The sequence below is a fragment of the Nesoenas mayeri genome (assembly GCF_963082525.1).
Source record: "Nesoenas mayeri genome assembly, chromosome: 6".
Taxonomy (NCBI): domain Eukaryota; kingdom Metazoa; phylum Chordata; class Aves; order Columbiformes; family Columbidae; genus Nesoenas; species Nesoenas mayeri.
The window spans coordinates 34,312,069-34,331,413 of record NC_137545.1 but is presented as its reverse complement, the minus strand read 5'-3'; the positions used below and the strand labels follow the sequence as shown (position 1 = coordinate 34,331,413).

The following is a 19,345-nucleotide window of genomic DNA, read 5'->3' as shown; positions in this document are numbered from 1 at the left end:
AAGAGCCTGGCTCCATCCTCCTGACACTCACCCTTTACAGATAGGTTGCCCCTCAGTCTGCTCTTCTCCAAGCTAAAGAGACCCAGCACCCCGCGCTGTCCCGCACCGCACTCCACTGCCCAGCACTGCATGCACTGCATGGCCGCACACGCACCCACCACGCTGCTGCCCCGCACCACTGTGCAGAAGGCTCAACTGTGCAGCACTGCGTTGCCCCTGCAAACGCTGCGTTATGCTGCGTTGCTGCCCTGCAGAATGCTGCATTGCGTTGCACTGCATTGAATTGCATTGCATTACGTTGCATGGCATTGCACGGCATTGCACCGCGTCGCACCACTCTGCACCGCGCACTATTGCCACCCCGTCACCTTCACCTCACCTCCTCACCCCCTCTCGCACCTCCGTGAACCGCAACCAATCAGGAGCGCCCGTCGCCTCCGCCCCACCCTCTCCTGCGCTCCCCGCTCGCCTATTGGCGGGGGCCACCACAATCGGCGCTGCCTCCATGGCGACGCGGCGCAGGGCAAGATGGCCGCCGAGCCGGGCGGCGGGGGCTTTTGGGCTGGCCGCTGGAATCGGCCGCCGCTCGCCGCTCTCGCCGCCGTGCTGCTCCTGGGCTGCGGCCGCTACGCCGCCCTGTCTCCCTCCTCTCCCTCCACTCTCTCGTCCTGTCGTCACCGTGTGCCCAGCGGCGAGGAGGTGGGGGAGCGGCGGGGGCTCCTCCATGATTGGGTCCGGTCCCTCAGGGCTGCCCTGGGCCGAGCTGTGCGGGGTCTGGCCCGTGGCGCTGGTACCGGGTGCGGGGCCGTGTGTGGCTGAGCGGTGTGTGAGGGGAGTGGCGGGAAGGGGATTCGCTGGAAAGCGGACAGAAAGGGGCTCCGGGGGGTGAGGAGCCGAGGGCCCGGGGGCGCCGGCCGGTGTGTGTGTGCGGAGCTGCCTCAGCCAGCGGCCCCTTCCCCTCCCCCTCCCCGCCAGGTTGTCTATCAGGTTCCTCTGAAGGAAAATCACGTCTTGAAGAGGAATGTGGATCAGCAGCTGAGGATTAAGATTGTATACGATGGAAGCGTCGAGGAGTGAGTATAATGTTGTGGCAACTTTTTTTGTTCTCCATGACTGGGATTGGAAATGCTATTAATGAAAGCTTTTTTGTTTTGTTTTTTAAATATAGTTTGCTGCCTGAGAAAAGACACCTCATAAAGGTATGTCGTGTTTGCTTCTCCTTTTTGCTTGTTCATATTTTGTTACGAGTGAAGTTAAATTTAAGGCCAATTTAATGAAAGGTTGTGAATACAAGCAATTTCATATCCTCTAGTTGGGGAAACCAAGGCTTTGTCTGCAGGTTATGGCTCCATTGCAAGTACTTCCAGTGGTCTGTTGAATGTTGTTTGACAGGTGTTTGCTGTATCTCCAGGTGTAAAGGTTTTGGTGAGCAATATGTATGTAGCCTCCTGGAAGCTGTACATTCAAATTAATACTCTCAGCCTTCTCATTTTGTTATTCCAATAACAAAATGTGAGCATACTGAAACAAAATATTTCCTAATTTATTGATAACAGCTGGACTTCTTATGAAGTCTGAATTTCTACTATTCTGCTATACCCCAACATCTATCAAGTTTCATGTAATTTTGCAGTTAATGCTTTTCAGGTGAGCTTTGTCTACACTGCTGCTGGGTGACTTTTATTTTTGCTCTATTCAGAACAAACTCTTCCCACAAGCTATATCATATCTGGAGAAGACGTTTCAAGTGCGCAAATCCACGGGTACTATATTACTAAGCAGGTATGTGAAAATTTGTTGAAAATCACGTGCCTTGTTTGATATTTTACATTGCATTGTAAAGCCTTTTAAATCAGAATAGAATAAGCGTGTAAGAAATGCCCTCCTGGGTCAGACTAGTGATCCATCTGACCCAGTGGTGGTAGCAGATGCTATTTAGGGAGAATACAGAAAACTGCCAGCCTTCCACAATCAACATTACACTTGTTATGTCAGAGATTTTAAAGAGTGCACATGCTGCCTGTTTCATTTTACATGTACCCCCGTTTATGAACCTGTTCTTAATCTCTCTTTGAACCCATGGGTACTCCATTAACAACTGGAAGCCTTGCGTCTTCCAGAGCAGGGTAAATAAGATTTCTCATAACGGAAGTTACATTAAATATCTGTATTACTGTAAGAGTGTTCTACAGTTTCTTCTTAATGATAAAACAGTGCTGACTGTCTTTCATGTTGGATTGAAGGCAGTGTGCAACAAATCAATATTTGAGGAGGAAAGCTGACCCTCACAGATACTGCCGAGGAGCCTGCGCAGACCATACAAGATGTGGGCCTGTTATAGTTCCTGAGGAGCACCTCCAGGTGAGCTAAGCCATCTAAGTGCTTCTTAACCTTTGAAATATTAGTGTTTGTGTAAATAAATGAAGTTGATATCACTAACTGTGTGTAAGTGACTTGTTTGTGGGTGATCACTGAGTTTGAGTGACAGAATAGAACGACTTGAGTTCGTGGGAACTTCTTTAGTTTGTGTTGGTGAACCAAAAGTCCAGTAAAACTGCACTGTTTACTGTTTCTCTAAGCCTGTGTTATAAGGAATTGAACAGGGGACATGAGATTGGAAGCCTGCTATATCACTACTAGTCACTTCATTATTCACCTTGGTCAATGAGTCAGATTTTCACAGCATTAATAATAAGTTTCGGGGGTTTTTTTTGGACACCTTACTGGAACTTATCTACTGAACCAGCAGCACAGTGCAGAAAATGCTTCTAACTTGATTTCTTGCATGAATTTTTGATTCAACTACAGTATGTGATCAGTAGATTTCTTTCTCTTAGCTTGAAGTTTCAACTACCGTATTAAAAATATATCGGATTACATGTGAAATGCAATTGCTGCTTATGTATCCTGCTTGTGTGAGGCTTTTTTTTTTTTTTATTTGTAGGAAATAAAGGGTGGTAATTTTGGGATATCTAGCTTGGCAGGCCCTTTCTTTTTTTTTCCAAAGCTGCCACCTTTCTGGTGTCTGTTACATCAAAAGAGCTAGTCATTTGAAAATTATTCCTTGGATCTGGTTTTGTTTACTGTCTTCATAGGGAGTTTTCTCATCTTCCACTGTCTTATAATGGGATTTATTCTTGCCTTCAAGCCAACTGAATTATGTTATGTGAAATTTCCATTGTAGCTATTGCATTTTAATTGTTCCATTTGAATATGTCAAAGCAATGCAGAGTGTACGATAAGAACGAATGGCACTGGGGACCCACTGGCTTACCTGAGCAAGAGGGGGTTCGAGATGCTGACTTTGTACTTTACATTAGTGCTCTCACTACTGAACGGTGTGGCCATGAAAATATAATTGCCTATGCAGCCTACTGTCAACTGGAAGCTGAAATGGACAGGCAAGTATTCGTTCTGGTACAAACTCTTTTTTTTTAACTAAACTTTTGAGTTTTTTAATTGCTTAGATATGGAGTTTGTTTGCCTGTCTTGTATAGTATAGCAAAGCGGAAGTCATTGTTGGAATTGGCAAGCGCTCTACTTTAGTAAAACCACAAACCAATCAAATAGTGCTTAACTTGCAAAGCTGAGGCACTTAAGTCAAAGCTGATCTTCCACTGGTATTGCCTAAACTTTGTCGTGAGATCCTACTTCTGTTGAAGGGAATGTTGTACTTTCACAAATTTAAAGGAGGCTGCAATGAGCCCTACTTAATGTGGCTTTTGTTTCTAGTTTGGCTGTAGTCATTGCAACAGACTCTTTGTACCTCTATAGTCTTACCTGAAACTCAGATCTCCTGTGCTGTTGTCAGTGACATCTGGGCAGCACACTGAATATAAACGCTGATCCCATCCCTCCCCAGTTCAACAGTAAATTAGTCACTGTATTGCTAATAGACAGTTTGTTAATGACTGAGGAAGTAGTTTGGAAGGACTTATTTTTATATTAGTCTCCATTTTCTTCTAAATATTCTGCGTCTTTAAGTGAATATGGTTTGAATTTCCTAGTATTTTACTGGAAACAATTTTATTTTAAAACTGTCTTCTAGGCCAATAGCGGGATATGCTAACTTGTGTCCAAATATGATTTCAACACAAGCTCAGGAATTTGTCGGCATGTTATCTACAGTGAAACATGAGATTATCCATGCACTGGTAAGGGTTGATGTTATAATATGTGTTTCCCTGAAATTTGTGCCTGCTTCCTCACACACCTCCAGCTTGTTGCAAGAGAATGGTGTTTGGTGGAGGAAAGCTCTTGCTTTGCCTTCTTCAATTTCTGTGTTGATCACCTTGAAGTGCGGTATTTCCAGTGCATCTGCTGCGGGAGCGACAGCTTGCATGGCATTTGACTTTGTATGTGAATACCTCACCAAAGGTTTCCATGTGCTTGGTTTTTAACCTGAAGGGTTTCTCTGCTGGACTCTTTGCTTTTTATCGTGATGATGATGGAAAACCTTTGACAACGAGATATGCAGATGGATTCCCTCCTTTTAATGAAAGGTATTTTATTTTTTTGTACCTCTTGGTACTCCCATTGAAGGATGTTTTCACGTTCCCTTTTTAGGATGTATTTTTGCCAGTTGAAAATCCAGCTTGATTCCATTATTAGAATGCTTTACTTTTTTATGTTCAAACATTGGTGTGTAGTTTTTTGTAGTCTTTCTTTACATTGGCATTAAGCACTTATCCACATATATTACAAACTAAGGCAGGATTTCATTTATCAGGAGGCTTCAAGTTAAGCATTAAATTGATTAAATTCTGATGCTTTCTGAATGCCTTACTAAATCAAGACTTGTATTTTCTGTATTCTGTCTAATGTCAGTGCAGTTCATTTTTTTTTAAGACACACGAGTTTTACAGTTATGCAGAACTGACTGTGCACAGTTTGCTGTGTGGTTTTTCTGACTTAGTGAATGAACAATTTGAATTATTTTTTTAAATTTCATTTATTTGATATTGTAGAAATGTTCTAGGGTTTTTATGGAGGTAGAAGGGCAGGGAGCTTTTGGTTTTGTTCACCTTCCATCTTATAGTAGGAATTCTGAGGATTTTTGTTTCATTTCTTACACTTTTGGTAACTGTAAAAAATATATCTTGAGTCTACAGACATCTTTTTAATAATCTTACTTTGGCTTATTAAATCAGTTGTGCATGTAAAGAATGCAAATCTTATGGAGGAGAAATGTTGCATGTTAAATTTATTTTAAAAATTATACATCCTCAGAAAGCATGAGGAAGTATGGAGATTGTTCATGATTCTGTTTCTTACAGAGATAAATATTTGCACAGTAACATGTATTCTTGGGAAAGATTTGTAACCAAAATGTTCTTCTTACAGTCTCGGTTTGTATCAGTGGAGCAATAAAGTCGTTCATAAAGCAGTGAGGTTATGGGATGTGCGTGGTGGCAAAATGCTGCGTCATGCTGTGCATCTTCTGATAACACCTCGTGTAGTTGTAAGTGTGGCTAACTTAAACTTTTATGCTTTGTATGCCAAGGTTAGCATCACATTCTCGAGTCATAAATATTTCTTATTCTTTAAGAAGTAATAACCTAATATTGAATACCCTTTTCATTAAAGTATGGCTCAAAGACTATGTGATTAAAATGGTATAATTAGTTGAGAGGGTATATCCAAAGTAAAGTGGAAAGCAGTTGACAGAGACAGTATGAAATAAATAAATCGACATTGTAAGAGGCAATGAAGGGACTAGGAAGTAAATTATAAAAGGTTAAGCAAAGTCGATATTGAATAGATTCCTTAATCCTACTCTTTAGAAGTTTTCCTACAGACTTAGACACCTAATACTCCTGTTTCCTTAACGGATTGTGTCATCACTGCTTTTATAATTTATAAATTCATCCTATTTTCTACTTTTCTCTTTAAAAACATTGGTTTAGTCTTTTTTCTAAATTTTATAGATTACAAAATAATGCAGTTAGTAGTTTGTCATGTTTAAAAATAAATTCCTCGAGTATTCTTGGAAAACTTACTTGCTTTCCAGACCTCCAACTTCCCCCTGTCCCCAACAGATCATATGCCTAAGTGTAATAAATTGGTATTGAAAAGAAGTTACAGTGTTAATCATATTTGGCCACAAATAATCTCTTTATTATTTTAAATCTAACACTGTGTGTAGAGCAGACTTGGTTTAATTACCCCTGTTTTGAAAACTGGCCATGCTGGTCCATCTGTTCAGAGCATTAAAGGTGTTCCTGGGTTGTACCACACTGGCAAAGTCTGGGCTCCTGGCCGTAAGACCACAATGGTGTTGTGATGCCTCTTAAGATTTTCAGTTATTTTATAGAAAACACTTCCCCATACAAAACTAGTTGACACATAGAACTTCCTAATAGAAAAGTGCTTTTTTTTTTTTCTCTGAAGTGTTTGTCAGTAGAAGGATTGCAGTGTTCCTACATTGTTGTGGTTTGGTTTTTTGTTGTATGGTATTTAATGTATGCATGCTAATCTCAGCTAATTCTGTTGCTGTTTTATTTTTGTAAACTTCCATAGTTTATTTCCAGAGCATAAGTAGACAGATTGTCGTGCTTGCTGTTAGGGTACTTGCTGGCTTACTCAGCGGCAGAGTGGGAGAAGTGTTTTACATTTGGAGGAAAACAAGATGGTAGAAAATTAAATGCTGGAAGACTTTTTTAAAAATATCATTCTAGATGATTAGGAGTGCATACCAGTATCTGTCTCAATATTTGAAGAGTTGTGTTGAAATGTTTTCTTTTCTAGGAAGAAGCTCGAAAACATTTTAATTGTCCTATTCTAGAGGGAATGGAGCTTGAAAATCAGGGTGGAATGGGTACTGAGCTCAATCACTGGGAGAAGAGACTGTTGGAGGTTAGTGCTGATACAGGGAACAGGGGGATGTGGGAATGTCTGCTTCCCCACCTTTATTTCTAGATTTATGGTGGTACCTACTGGAGTCTTGAAAATGCAGGTGGATGAAACCTCAATGAAATATATCACAAAGAATACTAAACTACAAATACCTAAATGGCCAATTTCTAGATAAATCCATCTTCTTACCTTATTGCCAAGTCTAAGAGTATGAGTTTGAGATAAGCTGATTACTAAAAAACGAAATGTTTCTTACTTTTGTCTGCTGTTGACCCTTTTGAGAAGGTGTACTCCCTTTATAGGGGAAAGGAGGTGTTCCTTTGAGTCAATTCAACTTTGTTACCCTCTGCCTCTCTTATACATCAAATATTTGATCGTTCTGTCTATTAATTATCTTTGTATTTATTCATGTGCCCTGGGGTTTGCTTTATGCTGTCTCTGCTCCAGAACCTCATCTGATTGAGGAAACACTTGTTTCCCTCCTGAGATTTAATCTTATTTTTATTTATGAGTTCGCACTGTGCGATAGTTTTGGCAGAGATACACTTTCTAGTAATTGTTGTATGCATTGATGTAAACAAGAAGGGAAATGCTTCAGGACAGACAGATCTTTTTGTGGAAGTAATCTTGAAAAATGTGTATTTCTCAAGACCAAAGTTATTGGCTTTTCCTGCCTTTCAGTAACCTTTGGTATGGAACAGTAGTTTAAAGCCAACTGGAAAGACTGCCGTTAGAATGAGGGTAATATAAGGACTGAATAGGATTAGCAAAAAGGAGATAATTACTAGTCTGCTTTACGCCTTTTCAGAGAAAATTTTTATCTGGAAAATAACCTGTATAGTTTGGTTTCGGTCTTGATCCAACTCTCATTAAATGCTGTAGTGACAGCAGATCTGGTGCTATTCGCTGCTCCTAACCACACCAGGGGAGGGGGAAGGCTGGAAAACTACATGTTTTGAAGAAATAATAGAAATTAGATGAACTTCAGTAACAGAAATCCCAGAGTTGTGTAGTTAAGGGTGAGTGACTTTTGCTGTAAGCCTGGAGTTTATCAGATGGAAATGACAGCAGGGAAAAGACAGGAGTGCTGCAATTACCAGTTATAAGATGATTAGGAAACTCCAAGGTGTCTGGAGTTGCTCTTTGAGAATGGTGTGAACTTGCATATTTTTAAATGAGATGAAAAATTCCCCTGCCACACTAATAGAGTTTCCTTTGCAGTGCTGTGTTCGTTTAGTCCTGTGTCCTGTGCACCTTGCTGCTGAAAAGAACTACTAGAAATTCCAGGGAAATTAAAAAAACCTGTGTGGCACAAAATTAAGTAAGCTTGCCTTTTATCTTATCAAAAGGAGACAGAAAAGAGCGTGTGATGGCTACTGATAAATATGCTAGGAGAAGGAAGAATTTCATTTTAACTGATGAAAAATGAGTACACGTTGGTCATGAATAAGGTTTAGCTGGAGTTTGGAATGAGGTTTCTGACTTCTGGAATTCTGAAGCTTTATAAGGTGGAGTGGGGAAGTGAGTTGCAGTTTTGATCTCTTCTAAGAAGGAGGTTGGGATTTGATTGTAAATAGTAAGAAAGGACTGGAAATAAAGTGGTTTTTCATTGAAAGCATTTTCTTACAATAATGATTTTCAGTGGCTTGCTAATAGTAACTGGTAACTTTCAGAATGAAGCGATGACTGGATCCCATACCCAGAATCGCGTCTTTTCCAGGATCACCTTAGCGTTAATGGAAGACACGGGGTAAGAATTAATAAGAATGGAAGGGTTTTGTTCATTTATGTGTGGTTTTCGTTGTACTTGGTTTTATTTGGATTTGATGCACTTGTGCTTATCTGCAACACAGCAGATAATTGACGTAATTAGCATTACATTAGCCAAGGTGTTATACCTAGTATCTTAATTTTTCTTCATGTATTTCAAAATCCATCTGTTCTTAATCTAGCCTTAAAAAACCCATACACTGCAATACATAGTAATATTTGTAGTGTCTGTGTACTTAATGTAAGTCTTATCTCAGTTGCATGCAGTACATTGTGATTATTTTTTTCAGCTCTTGCATATGGAAGGTATATGTGGAGGAAAAGCGAAATTGTGTAAAATTTCATCTTTATGTGTTGTTCCTTTGCAGATCATGATACATTGCTTTTGAACAAATAAGCAATGAAATTTTCTTTTAGTTTATTGTGACTTTAAAAATACTGAAATTGTAATACATTTTGTCATAGTCAGAAATGGATACAGTTCCCTTTTTCTTCATTTGAAGACCTCAAGGCATAATATGAAGTTCTTTGAACTGCTGCTTTGTTAATCAGAGCACTAATTTTTGAAGTAACTACATTCTTATTCCAAAATTCCTTTACAGCTGGTATAAAGCAAATTACAGCATGGCAGAGAAATTAGATTGGGGACGCAATAAAGGCTGTGACTTTGTAATGAAGAGCTGCAAATTCTGGATCGACCAAAAGAGGCAAAAGTAAGAATACAATCTTTGTGAAAAGTAAAGAGGAAACCTTGGTGCTTGTTTACATTTGTCCTTCGAATGCAGCTCTGTAAAAGGAAATACAGGTAGATACAGATTAACAAGGAATGGTGTCCTATGGACCTGCACCCAGGAAGGAGCCCACCAAATGTATTAAGAGCAGGAGCATCCCACCCAAGAAATATAGAGCCAAACATTTTGGGGATAGAATGCATTTACACTGTAAGAGAGCTGTGCTTCAAGAGGAGAGAAGGGACTAAATCAAAAAATGTTTGCTGTATTTTGTCCCTTTTAATTTAAAATACAGCCCGTATCATTTTGCATTAGTGGATTGTACTTAAAGCAACAGGAGATGATAGCCGTGTTCAAAACCTTCCTTGTTTGTTTGTTACAGTACTCATAAATTTCTAGGGCATAGCTGCACAGCGGACTTGTTTTGCTTGTGTGGTTTTATTGTTTAAAGTTTACAAAGCAATATCTTTAAAACTAAATAGGTGAGTGCATTGTAACTTTGTTTGCTGGCTTGGTATTCTTTAAATTAGAAACGTCATAACCAGAAAAATAACAATAATTACCCTCCAGAGAAGCCATTGGTGCTTCTTTGTGTGATTGATCAAATGTGAGGGAGAGTGGGGAGTCTTGACAGATTGCTTAGTTAAATTATGAAAAGCAATGAAAGTGCTCTCATGTGATTTTTATTATTTTTTTGATTTTTTTCCTTTTTGAGGAGGCAATTAATCAGCCCATACTGCGATACTTTGAGGAGTAATCCTTTGCATTTAACCTGCAGACAGGACCAAAGAGCAGTAGCAGTGTGCAACTTACAGAAGTTTCCAAAGCAGTTACCTCAGGAATATCAGGTATCATGGGTCTTACTTTACCAAATAAGTAGTTGTTTTTGTTCTTGTGCTTTGCAGCCCGGTGATCATATTTGGTTGTATCTTGTGAAAATGTTGTGATCTTGTGAAAAATGTCTGCTCAGGTTATTATAAGGAATCTGGAAAAAAGCCTAGCAATCTTAACAATAAGGATGCCGCTTGGCCATCTAACCAAGTATCAGATGGAAACGTTGTTGCAGAACAGAAATCCCTCCATGTTTTGAGGTATTTCTTCACACAATCTGTTTGCTTGTGTCACTGCACGCTAGGAAGTCTGTTCTGTTTCATTCCAGAGAGTGCTATGATTGCAAAGGGGCAGGGGTGGGGAGTGATACATGCAAATACAAATCTCTCTGCTTTAAGTATTCCTAAATACTTCTGGCTCATCTGGTTCTTGGATATTGTTAAGTTGCTGTTAATAGTATTCCTGAGTAGTCATAGCTGATGTCCTTACAGCTATAGTGATTGGTTCTATTTAAAAAACCAGTTGTACACTTGTCTCTGTGCAGACAGCCTCACTACCTATTTTGTTTTGCAGTATTTTGACAATCTTAATGGAGTACCAGCAGAGGAATTGCCGTATTATGGTGGCTCAGTAGAAATTGCTGACTATTGTCCCTTTAGTCAAGAATTCAGTTGGCATTTAAGTGGTGAATTTCAACGCAGCTCAGACTGTAGAATTGTTGAAAACCAACCAGGTAAGTTTTCAAGACTTCAACAGAGTATTTAAGAGATGACATTTTTAATCTGGAGTAGACTTGCTATTTGTCCAAACTAATTGGATATGAAATTAGTTTTATGTTACTAGCTGTGTAAAAGCTGTGCTGGGGTGAGAAGCACAGCACAAGTACCGCATACACCTGGGAAGCAAAGACCTAACACAAGAATTGTATAAGAGCTGAACAGAAATTAACCCAGAATTATCAAAGTATTTGACAAAGGGTGGGGTTTGGTTGGTTGTTTTCTGAGTTTCTGAAGAATAATTCCACTTTCCACCTTTGTAGATGTTGGTGTTTGTTTGGGGGTTTTGGGGTGATTTTGATGTGGTGTGGGTTGGTCGTTTGGGTTGTTTTGGTGTTTGTGGTGGTTTGTTTTTTGTTTTTGTTTTCGTGTTCAAGACAAGGAGCTTTGTGAGTTACCAGAACATGGGCCTGTCTCCTAGGGTAGTGCATCAACTCTTAATATTGCAGAGCTCCAGAATGCTGTAGGATAGTCCTAAAATTACATTCAGTCCTTTGAAGGCAACCGTGAGGCTGATGTGGCCACCGGTGAAAATGAGTCTAACACCCCTGCTTCTTACCTGCCTGTTCATTGTCTTGAAAACAACCAAATAAACACTGTCTGCCCTCAAGCCAGCCGTCACAGCTGGTACTCCCTGGGGGAAAACAAAGCCACATGCTTCTGATGGAAAGCGCTTTTTGTGTTTGGTTGGTTTGGTTTAGGTTTTGTTTAATATCGGCTTCCTTCCCACTTCATATTCAAGACAGTATAGTTCCCAAATCGATAATGATTAATGGTCTGAAAGATTCAAAAACTAAAGCTTGAATTGTATATGGAGATATTGACTAATTATAGCATATTAAGTTTATGTGGACTTTCTGTTCCCTTAGTAAGCTGCAATTCAGTATATTCTTATATTCTTTCTGTGTTAGATCCTACCAAAAACTATGGTGCAGAAAAATACGGACCAAACTCTGTATGTCTTATTCAGAAATCTGCTTTTGTCATGGAACAATGCAGGAGGAAACTCAGTTACCCTGACTGGGGTAGTGGATGTTACCAAGTAAGTATGTGCGGGGGGTTTATTTTATTCTTTTTAGAAATATCACTAAAGGGGAAAGTCAGTCATAAAATGTAGGCTAGAACTTTGCACCTGGACACTATATGTGATCTTCTCTGCCTTAAATTACTAGATTATGTGACATGCTTTGAAAATAAATACCTTCCAACCATAAGCCTGTTGTGTAGATCACACATGCAGTTAAACGTGTGAACACTGGGATGGCTTGTGTGTTACTTCCAGGCTTGCCAGAATCTTCGTCTGTTTTACCCTGTGACACTTTCTTCACAGCTCGGTAGGAATACTTATATTGGAATCTTCTCTTGTTGAAGCTTAATTTTAATTATTCAGTCTGATTTTTTTCAAAGGTGGAAAGCACTGTACACATCACTTATTTTCCGTTGTCCTCCTTCTCCTCACACCAATCCCACTAAAGGTGTTTCTTTCAACAACAGCACAACTCTAAAACAGTAGTCAATAGCAGAAGCTGAATTTTACTTGATCTCAGTTGATGATCTGCGTGATTACACTTAAAGAGTACAGTCAGTGCTTTAAAGTATTCTTGAACCAAATCATTACTCTGAGTGCAGTAGAATACTCACAGTTAATCTCTGCTGTAATACCAACTGCTTACGTATTTCTTGAAAGACCCTTCAAACCTCCAAACATATTTCTGATAATTCATAATACAGACTTGACTTTATTCTTTTATTTTAAGGTTTCTTGTTCTCCACAAGGGCTGCATGTTTGGGTCAAGGACACCATGTACTTGTGCAGCCGCTCTGGTCAGGTGTTAACTGTGAGGATTCAGATGAACGGCTGGATACATGTTGGGAATCTGATTTGCCCAGCATGTTCGGACTTCTGCGACTCCTGTCCACCAGAGCGGGATCCGCCAGCTTCTAACGTAACAAGAGCTGCACCACTTGGTAGGTTGCCTTATTTGCTGAAGTGAAACTTAAGCATCTGAAAACACTAAAGGTTTGTGTCAGCTCTGATTGTTGGGCAGCAGGAAAAGAGCCACAGCCTGGCTGTTCCAAGATCCCAGGTGTAGGAGTTAAATGAAGATGGCAGAGGTGCCCTGCTTTTTGCTTTGCAGTTATGCTTTTGTTTCCAGGACCAGAATAATGATGAACATAAGAGAAATATGTCTGAAACATAAGTGTCATGTCTCCTTCTTGTAGTTATCCCAAAAATGTAGCTTTAGCCTAGCAACTTACCAGAAAATCTGATCTGTGCTTTGAAGGCTGTATCACTTTTACAACCTGCAAAACTGATCACCTTGGTGGGAAGTGAGTTCTTGTTTGTATAACTTCCCATTGACAATATTAATGTTGTAATCCGTAACATGAAAGATAAGTGTCAGTTTGCTTTTGGAGAGAGGAAAAAACTTAATTTACTGCCTACCAGTTAGTGCTTTGTCAAGAACAAACAGCTTTCTAAAAAACAGTTGATGAAGAGAACAGTGTTTATAGTATTTTGTACTAGAGCCTCATTCTTAAGCCGTTAACTAATTCTTTAATGGTCGGACGTGCAGTTTTCAAGGGAAAAATAAACCTGTTTAGTTTACCTACACACTTGATTCTTTTTTCCAAGTGGTGAGCTGGGGTCTGTATGTTCTGTTTCACAGAGTTTTGTTTTGTCTCGGAGATAGCTGTGTTTCAGTGGTTGGTGGAATGACTCCTGTAGATTAGACTTTAGCATGAGAAAGCTGTAACCTGGGAGATTTGCATCTTCTAGTATCTATTTGAATTCATGTTTGATGTTGCTCATGTGTGTGTGCAGTTTTTGCATTTTTTTTTGAGAATCTGTGGTTTTGAAATGCTCCTTTTCCCAGGTCATACCATAAGAAACTTCCTGCTCATTTCTTGCAATACAGTTACATTTTTCTCATTTGTTTTCCTAATTGCTGTTAATGAAGGAATGCAGAAATGTATTTAATTATAAAGGGAATCCTTATGTTGTTTAGTTGGCTTGAATTCCTAGCCTTGAAAGCTAGAATAGATTAGTGCAGATTACTGTGAATGTGGTTTAGCTCTTTTTAGTGTTCTATTTGTTATTTCATGTTCTCTTTAAATATAAAATTTATAAGCTTTATGATGTTTTGTTTCTTATTTCAGATCTATGCTCCTGCTCGTCCAGCCTGGTTGTAACCCTTTGGCTATTGATGGCTAACTTAGTTCCCCTGCTAACAGGATTATTTCTCTGCGCATAGAGTTGAGCACAGGGCAGGATGATGTTCCGAGATGATGTACCATCGTGTTGCACTCCCTCTTGTGGAGCACTGAGTTCTGTCTCTGCAGGAGCAGCCTTCTGCTGAACCTCATCTCTCCTGGCAAGTATCGGTGCAGGCAGGGAGGTACTGATGAAAGCAACTGGAGTTTGAGAGGAGGAAAATGTACCTTGTCATCTCAATAAGTGCCAGTATTTTCCTGAATTGCAGTCTTGGATTTTTTTTTGACACAGTAACAAGATCCACTATGGCAACTGTGTTAGACTGCCTGGCAACTCGGTCAAGATTTGAAAGGAGACGTCTTCTGTAGTGAAAATGAGGGTTGTTTTTTTGTTATGTCCTCTGTGTGACGTGGTAGCAAAGCATCCTCAAACCAGAAATATACCTCAGTGGTTTAGTCAAAAGCCATGTAAAAATCAGTTGTCATCACTGCTAATAACCCAGGCCTAAACAGGTGTGGGAAGTTTGTATTTATTTTGTTAATTCTTATGGTTTATGAGGGCAAGATATAATATAATGGGATAGACCAGTGGTTGGCCATTGTCTCCATAACTGGATTCTGCAGCTTTGAGGCTTCTCAGAATTCATACTAGTTTGTGGTAAAGCGTCTAATACTTGGGTTTCACTTAAACCTTCCTACATGAACAAAGTGGAATTTCAGACTGGTAACCAAGACAACTGTATAGAAATCCCGTTTTCCTTTAGCACGTGCCAGTTCTACTGTGAAATTTAATACGTAACGTGTTTGAACTTTCTCAGAGTAATGTGCTAGGCAAATGCATTGCAGTACTGACACACAGTCTGTAAAACTGGAACAGGATTTCTGATTAATTTTAATTTCATTCATTTCTTAAATAATGGCATTATAATTTTTTTTTAAATATTATGAACATAAATGCAGCTATTCTCACTTTTTGTTGAAGGGCAAAACAGTAGTGATGGCAGCTATAAGCTTACAGGACCGTATTAAATTCTCTAGACCAAAAACTATATTGAATGTGTGAAGAAAAGTCTAATCTATCTTGTTAATTTTTTTCCCCTTCGCTATTTCTTGGACATATAAATACTATGGATTATTTGATCATTTGTAATAAGTTGAGAATCGGACATTTTGAACCACATGAGGAGACACCTTGGCACGAAATTAATCACTTGATAGACAAAATATATAAGAGGAAGAAAATGAGCGAAGTCTGTGTAGCTAAGGGTAGCTATAGGACACTTGTGGGGATGTTTTTGTTTCTGACTCTCTAATGTCCTACAAATATTCCTGTTTGGAGCAAAAGAAACTCTTACATGGTCCAGTCTGTCGTCTGTCCTGCTAGGATAGTTTCTGTTCTTGGAGTAAGTGTTGAACTTGAGGGAGCAGATGTGCCCAGTACACTAAAAAAATGCAAATATAGGGAGAAAGATGATGTTACTCTGGTTCTTAAATGTGCTGTGATGTTAGAATTTTGTCTAGATTCCTTTCTAAAATGAAAGGTAGGGGATGGAAGGGGTACGAAGTAAAATTTATTTCACTACAATTAAACTTGTTTAGTAATGGAACTTCCATTGTAATTGTAAGAAAATATTCGTGCCTACTGGACTTGTTTTATTTAAAGAAACTCTCGGGATGCTGCTGAGGTGGGTGAGCAGTGACCTAGAACAGTCTGGAGGTATCACAGGTGAGAGAGCACCTTGCACTGGGCTCGCTCCCCTTCTGACCTGCAGGTTAGGTTTGCTTTGAATTCTACAAGGCCTAGGCTAGCCTTAAATAGGGGTTTCTGAGAAGCAATACAGGTTAGGAATCAAATGCTTTAAATGAGTACAAGTTTGAATTAAGAAACAATCAGATTAATAAGTGAACACTGATTATTTTAATATATGCACAATCAACAGTCGGTGCAAAATTGATTCCTTGAAAACATAAAGGTTTGAGAATACATCTAAGGTCCCAGAGGCTGATATTGTATTTTTTTGTCTGTTGTGCAATAATACAGTTTAAATGGTATCACTCAACAACAATGCTTTTGATACTTGAAAAGAAATTATTGGTTATTTTTTCTTACTGTGAAATATTTGCACTGTCTGAACTTTCTGGTTAACTTTATAACTGTTAAACTTTTTTACTGGTGTTAATTTATTGTGCTTGGTATTTGATATGCTGGTCTCTAGTCTGTGTAAGTGTGAAATTTGTCATATTTAATTGAATATTTTTATCTTCTACACAGTTACCTTGAGGGCTTTTATTCTTTTATTCTCTCTTCCTGGGAAATAATTGAAAGATGGCTTAAGAAGTTGATACTTACCTACTTCTGAACTGTATGTGTTAATTAAAGACAGAGGCTGTAGCGGGTTGTACATACAGGGAAAAATCTGCCTGCCTGTCAGAGCGCTTGTGGTCAGATCCACCAGTACCTCCTGAGTAGCTGCATCAGCAAATCCACTGAAGTAAAACTATTACTGCCTTAATAATCTGAGATTTCAGTTGTAATTTCTTTGATGTGCAGCCCCTTCCACGGGCTGGGAACTGCAGAACTGGACGTGACGTTGGGGAGTCGGGGGTAAGATGCTTCAGCCAGCAAAATCCAACGTGTTCTATCCCATCGGTGTGTTCACAGCCGTAGCCGTGTTGGAACTGCCGAGAAATGTGTCAAGTTCAATTTAAAGTGAGAATGAATTGGTGTCTGTCAAAAGGAATATTTGAGTAAACCTGACTACCTCAGTTCTGTTTGTCTTTGAGTTAAGCTTCTAGCTTACTGTGAACTTCCAAGTTTTAAGATGTAAAAACGTGTCTCAGGTTTTTAAGAGCAAAATAGAGTAGGAAGCATAAGCCACTTTTGAGTGTAGAACACAGCTGAAGTTGTAGCTTAAAACCAGTCAGTTATGTAGCCTTAAGTGTAGTTTCCCCAGTAAAAATTGGTATTGGCTTTAAATAAGTACAGGGTTTGCAGGCAGCTACTTCAGGTGTCCTGAACATATTGTGGCAAGTCCATCTTGTTGCGTCTCTTACACGTGAAAACTTTGAAATACAACCCAAATAAGTTTTTGTGTTTTCACCAGTATAAATGGGGCAGCAGCAGCCCTAGAAATAGGGTTAAGAGATAAATGAGTTGGCTTGTCTGCAGCAGAAATGTTTTCAGTATATAATGTCCACAGTTTTAATTTCTTAAAAACATTCCATATTTGCTTGTGGAAGCAAATTAGTCTTCTGGTCTTCTCTTACCCCAGTAGTTAGATCTGTAGCATTTCAGTTAGAAGTCAATGCAAATCGTACTGCAGATACACATTTTTCTAGGGTTTTGGACAATTCCAAGGAGGAAGGATTGCTTTTGGTTGGAGGATGGAGCAAGTAAAATGACACTGAAAAGCAGACGATTCATTCCTCTTGAAATGAGTTGAGGTTAATTACCGAAAGAGAATTTTGACCCCCGTTAATTAGCAGTTGGTCCAATGCAGCTCTGTCTTTCTGCCCAGCATATGTAATTAAGGAAGACCGAGCAGCCATATCCACATTCCCTGATGAGGGCTGGTTGTGTTTGAAATCTTCCTGTCCTGCAAACCTTTCAGCCTGGATATCTCTTTGTAGAGAGGGAGATGTGTGCCCGTCCCTCCCCGTGTTTCCTCGGAGTGATTTCCAGCCAGCTGAGCAGAGCAAGAGCTTCCCCTGCAAGACTGAACAAGCAGCTTTTGCCTGACTGAGTGCGTCACTCTGGAGGGTTTGGGTCTGTTTCTGTATAAAATAATGTGGTCTTACATTATCAGGCTTCCAAAAATAATGTGATTTTACACTACCAGACTTCCAAAGCGCAAATGTTGCCTTTTTAATGTGAAGCTTACCTTGGAGATAAAACAGCTGTTTTGAGAGAACTGGCTGACCTTGAACATGCGTTTCTTATTTTAGTACAGAATGTAAATACAGAACAAACTATTTTACATAGATTTTTGACTGGATTGAGATATAAGGGCTAATTTTTGTTATTTATGGAGTAAAAAATTCCTTATTTTACTGTGTAAAAAAGAGTATGTCATACAAAAGAAAAAATTATGTCAATAAAATGTCTGTAGAAAACTGAGTCGTCTTGTCCTTTTCATTGAGCGCTGACAATTATTAACTGCAAGACAAAGTGCAATAAAGGACCATTACAACAGTCATTTATTTTGCGAGAATTTTGAAAAATGAAATTACACTGTCTGCATATCAATCGCTTTATTAAACTCTTATTTGACACACTTTGAAGGTAAAATGTTCTATGTTACCATTAGCTCATAGGGGATTTTCGGAAGTTCAATCTGCCGGTGAAGTGAGGAGGTTCCTGAATTCTCTATTCCATCCTCAGGTATGTGATACTTAAAAATTACGCAATATTTAAGTCTTTTTTTCTTTTTTCCACTTGAAGATGATAATTCCCTGTTTTGTGTGAAGGATTTGGCCACCCGATTCCCATTTCAGCTGGAGGAATGTTGGTGTTACCCAGCGGCTGTGGAGTTGCCCAGTGCTGGTCGATGGGTTCCGTGATGCTGCAGCCACTGTTTCTGGTACTGAGCCAGATTTGCCAGCTGTGAGACTGGGGTTTTTACCATATATTTATAATGACAATACATTTATATATATATATATATATATATTACTCTGATAAATGAGAGACAGAGCAGCATTCCTATCAAATGCAGCGTGAAGACAATTTTATAATCTAGCATGTTTTTGTTTTTTTCTAAGCAATATGTCAGCAAATAGATTAAAAAAAACCCAAACATTTGCCTTCATCTCTTCTATTTTGGAAAATCGGATAAAGCAAAGCAAAAGTAGGTTACTCTTCCTTTTTGTTTGCCTTGTCTTAAAATAGGAGTCTTTCCAAAGGATATGAAAGCTTATAAAACGTGCCACTGTTCATTTCTTAGATGGCTTTAATGCTGAAAAACATCAGGTATGTAAAGCTACCCAAGTACAGCTATAAGGTTTAAAAATCTTTATGTTTCTAAAGTTAATGCCATTGGTAACCAAGTAAAAAAAACTGGTATATGGACCAGTTTGTGTTTAAAATTCAGAAGTAGATGGAGAGATCTCTCCTCTGGAGTGTAATGTGTGTTGCTTAAGCCACAGCAGGGTCGGAGCCTTAGACTGTAG

At 39.2% G+C, this 19,345-nt stretch overlaps 1 protein-coding gene across 1 annotated transcript; it reads left to right on the top strand.

Annotated features, from left to right (window-relative positions):
* Window positions 1–528: 528 nt before the first annotated feature.
* On the top strand, window positions 529–14,331 carry LMLN (leishmanolysin like peptidase; the record flags this gene model as incomplete). The annotated part of the gene is made up of 17 exons (XM_080347255.1): window positions 529–699; window positions 976–1,073; window positions 1,169–1,199; window positions 1,700–1,786; window positions 2,248–2,361; window positions 3,223–3,401; window positions 4,049–4,154; window positions 4,408–4,502; window positions 5,344–5,461; window positions 6,748–6,855; window positions 8,529–8,605; window positions 9,228–9,338; window positions 10,072–10,204; window positions 10,761–10,920; window positions 11,875–12,005; window positions 12,721–12,931; window positions 14,123–14,331. The coding sequence occupies 17 exons, from the start codon at window positions 529–531 to the stop codon at window positions 14,215–14,217; spliced, it is 2,025 nt and encodes a 674-aa protein (XP_080203381.1). The 3' UTR covers window positions 14,218–14,331.
* Between the last annotated feature and the right edge of the window lie 5,014 nt (window positions 14,332–19,345).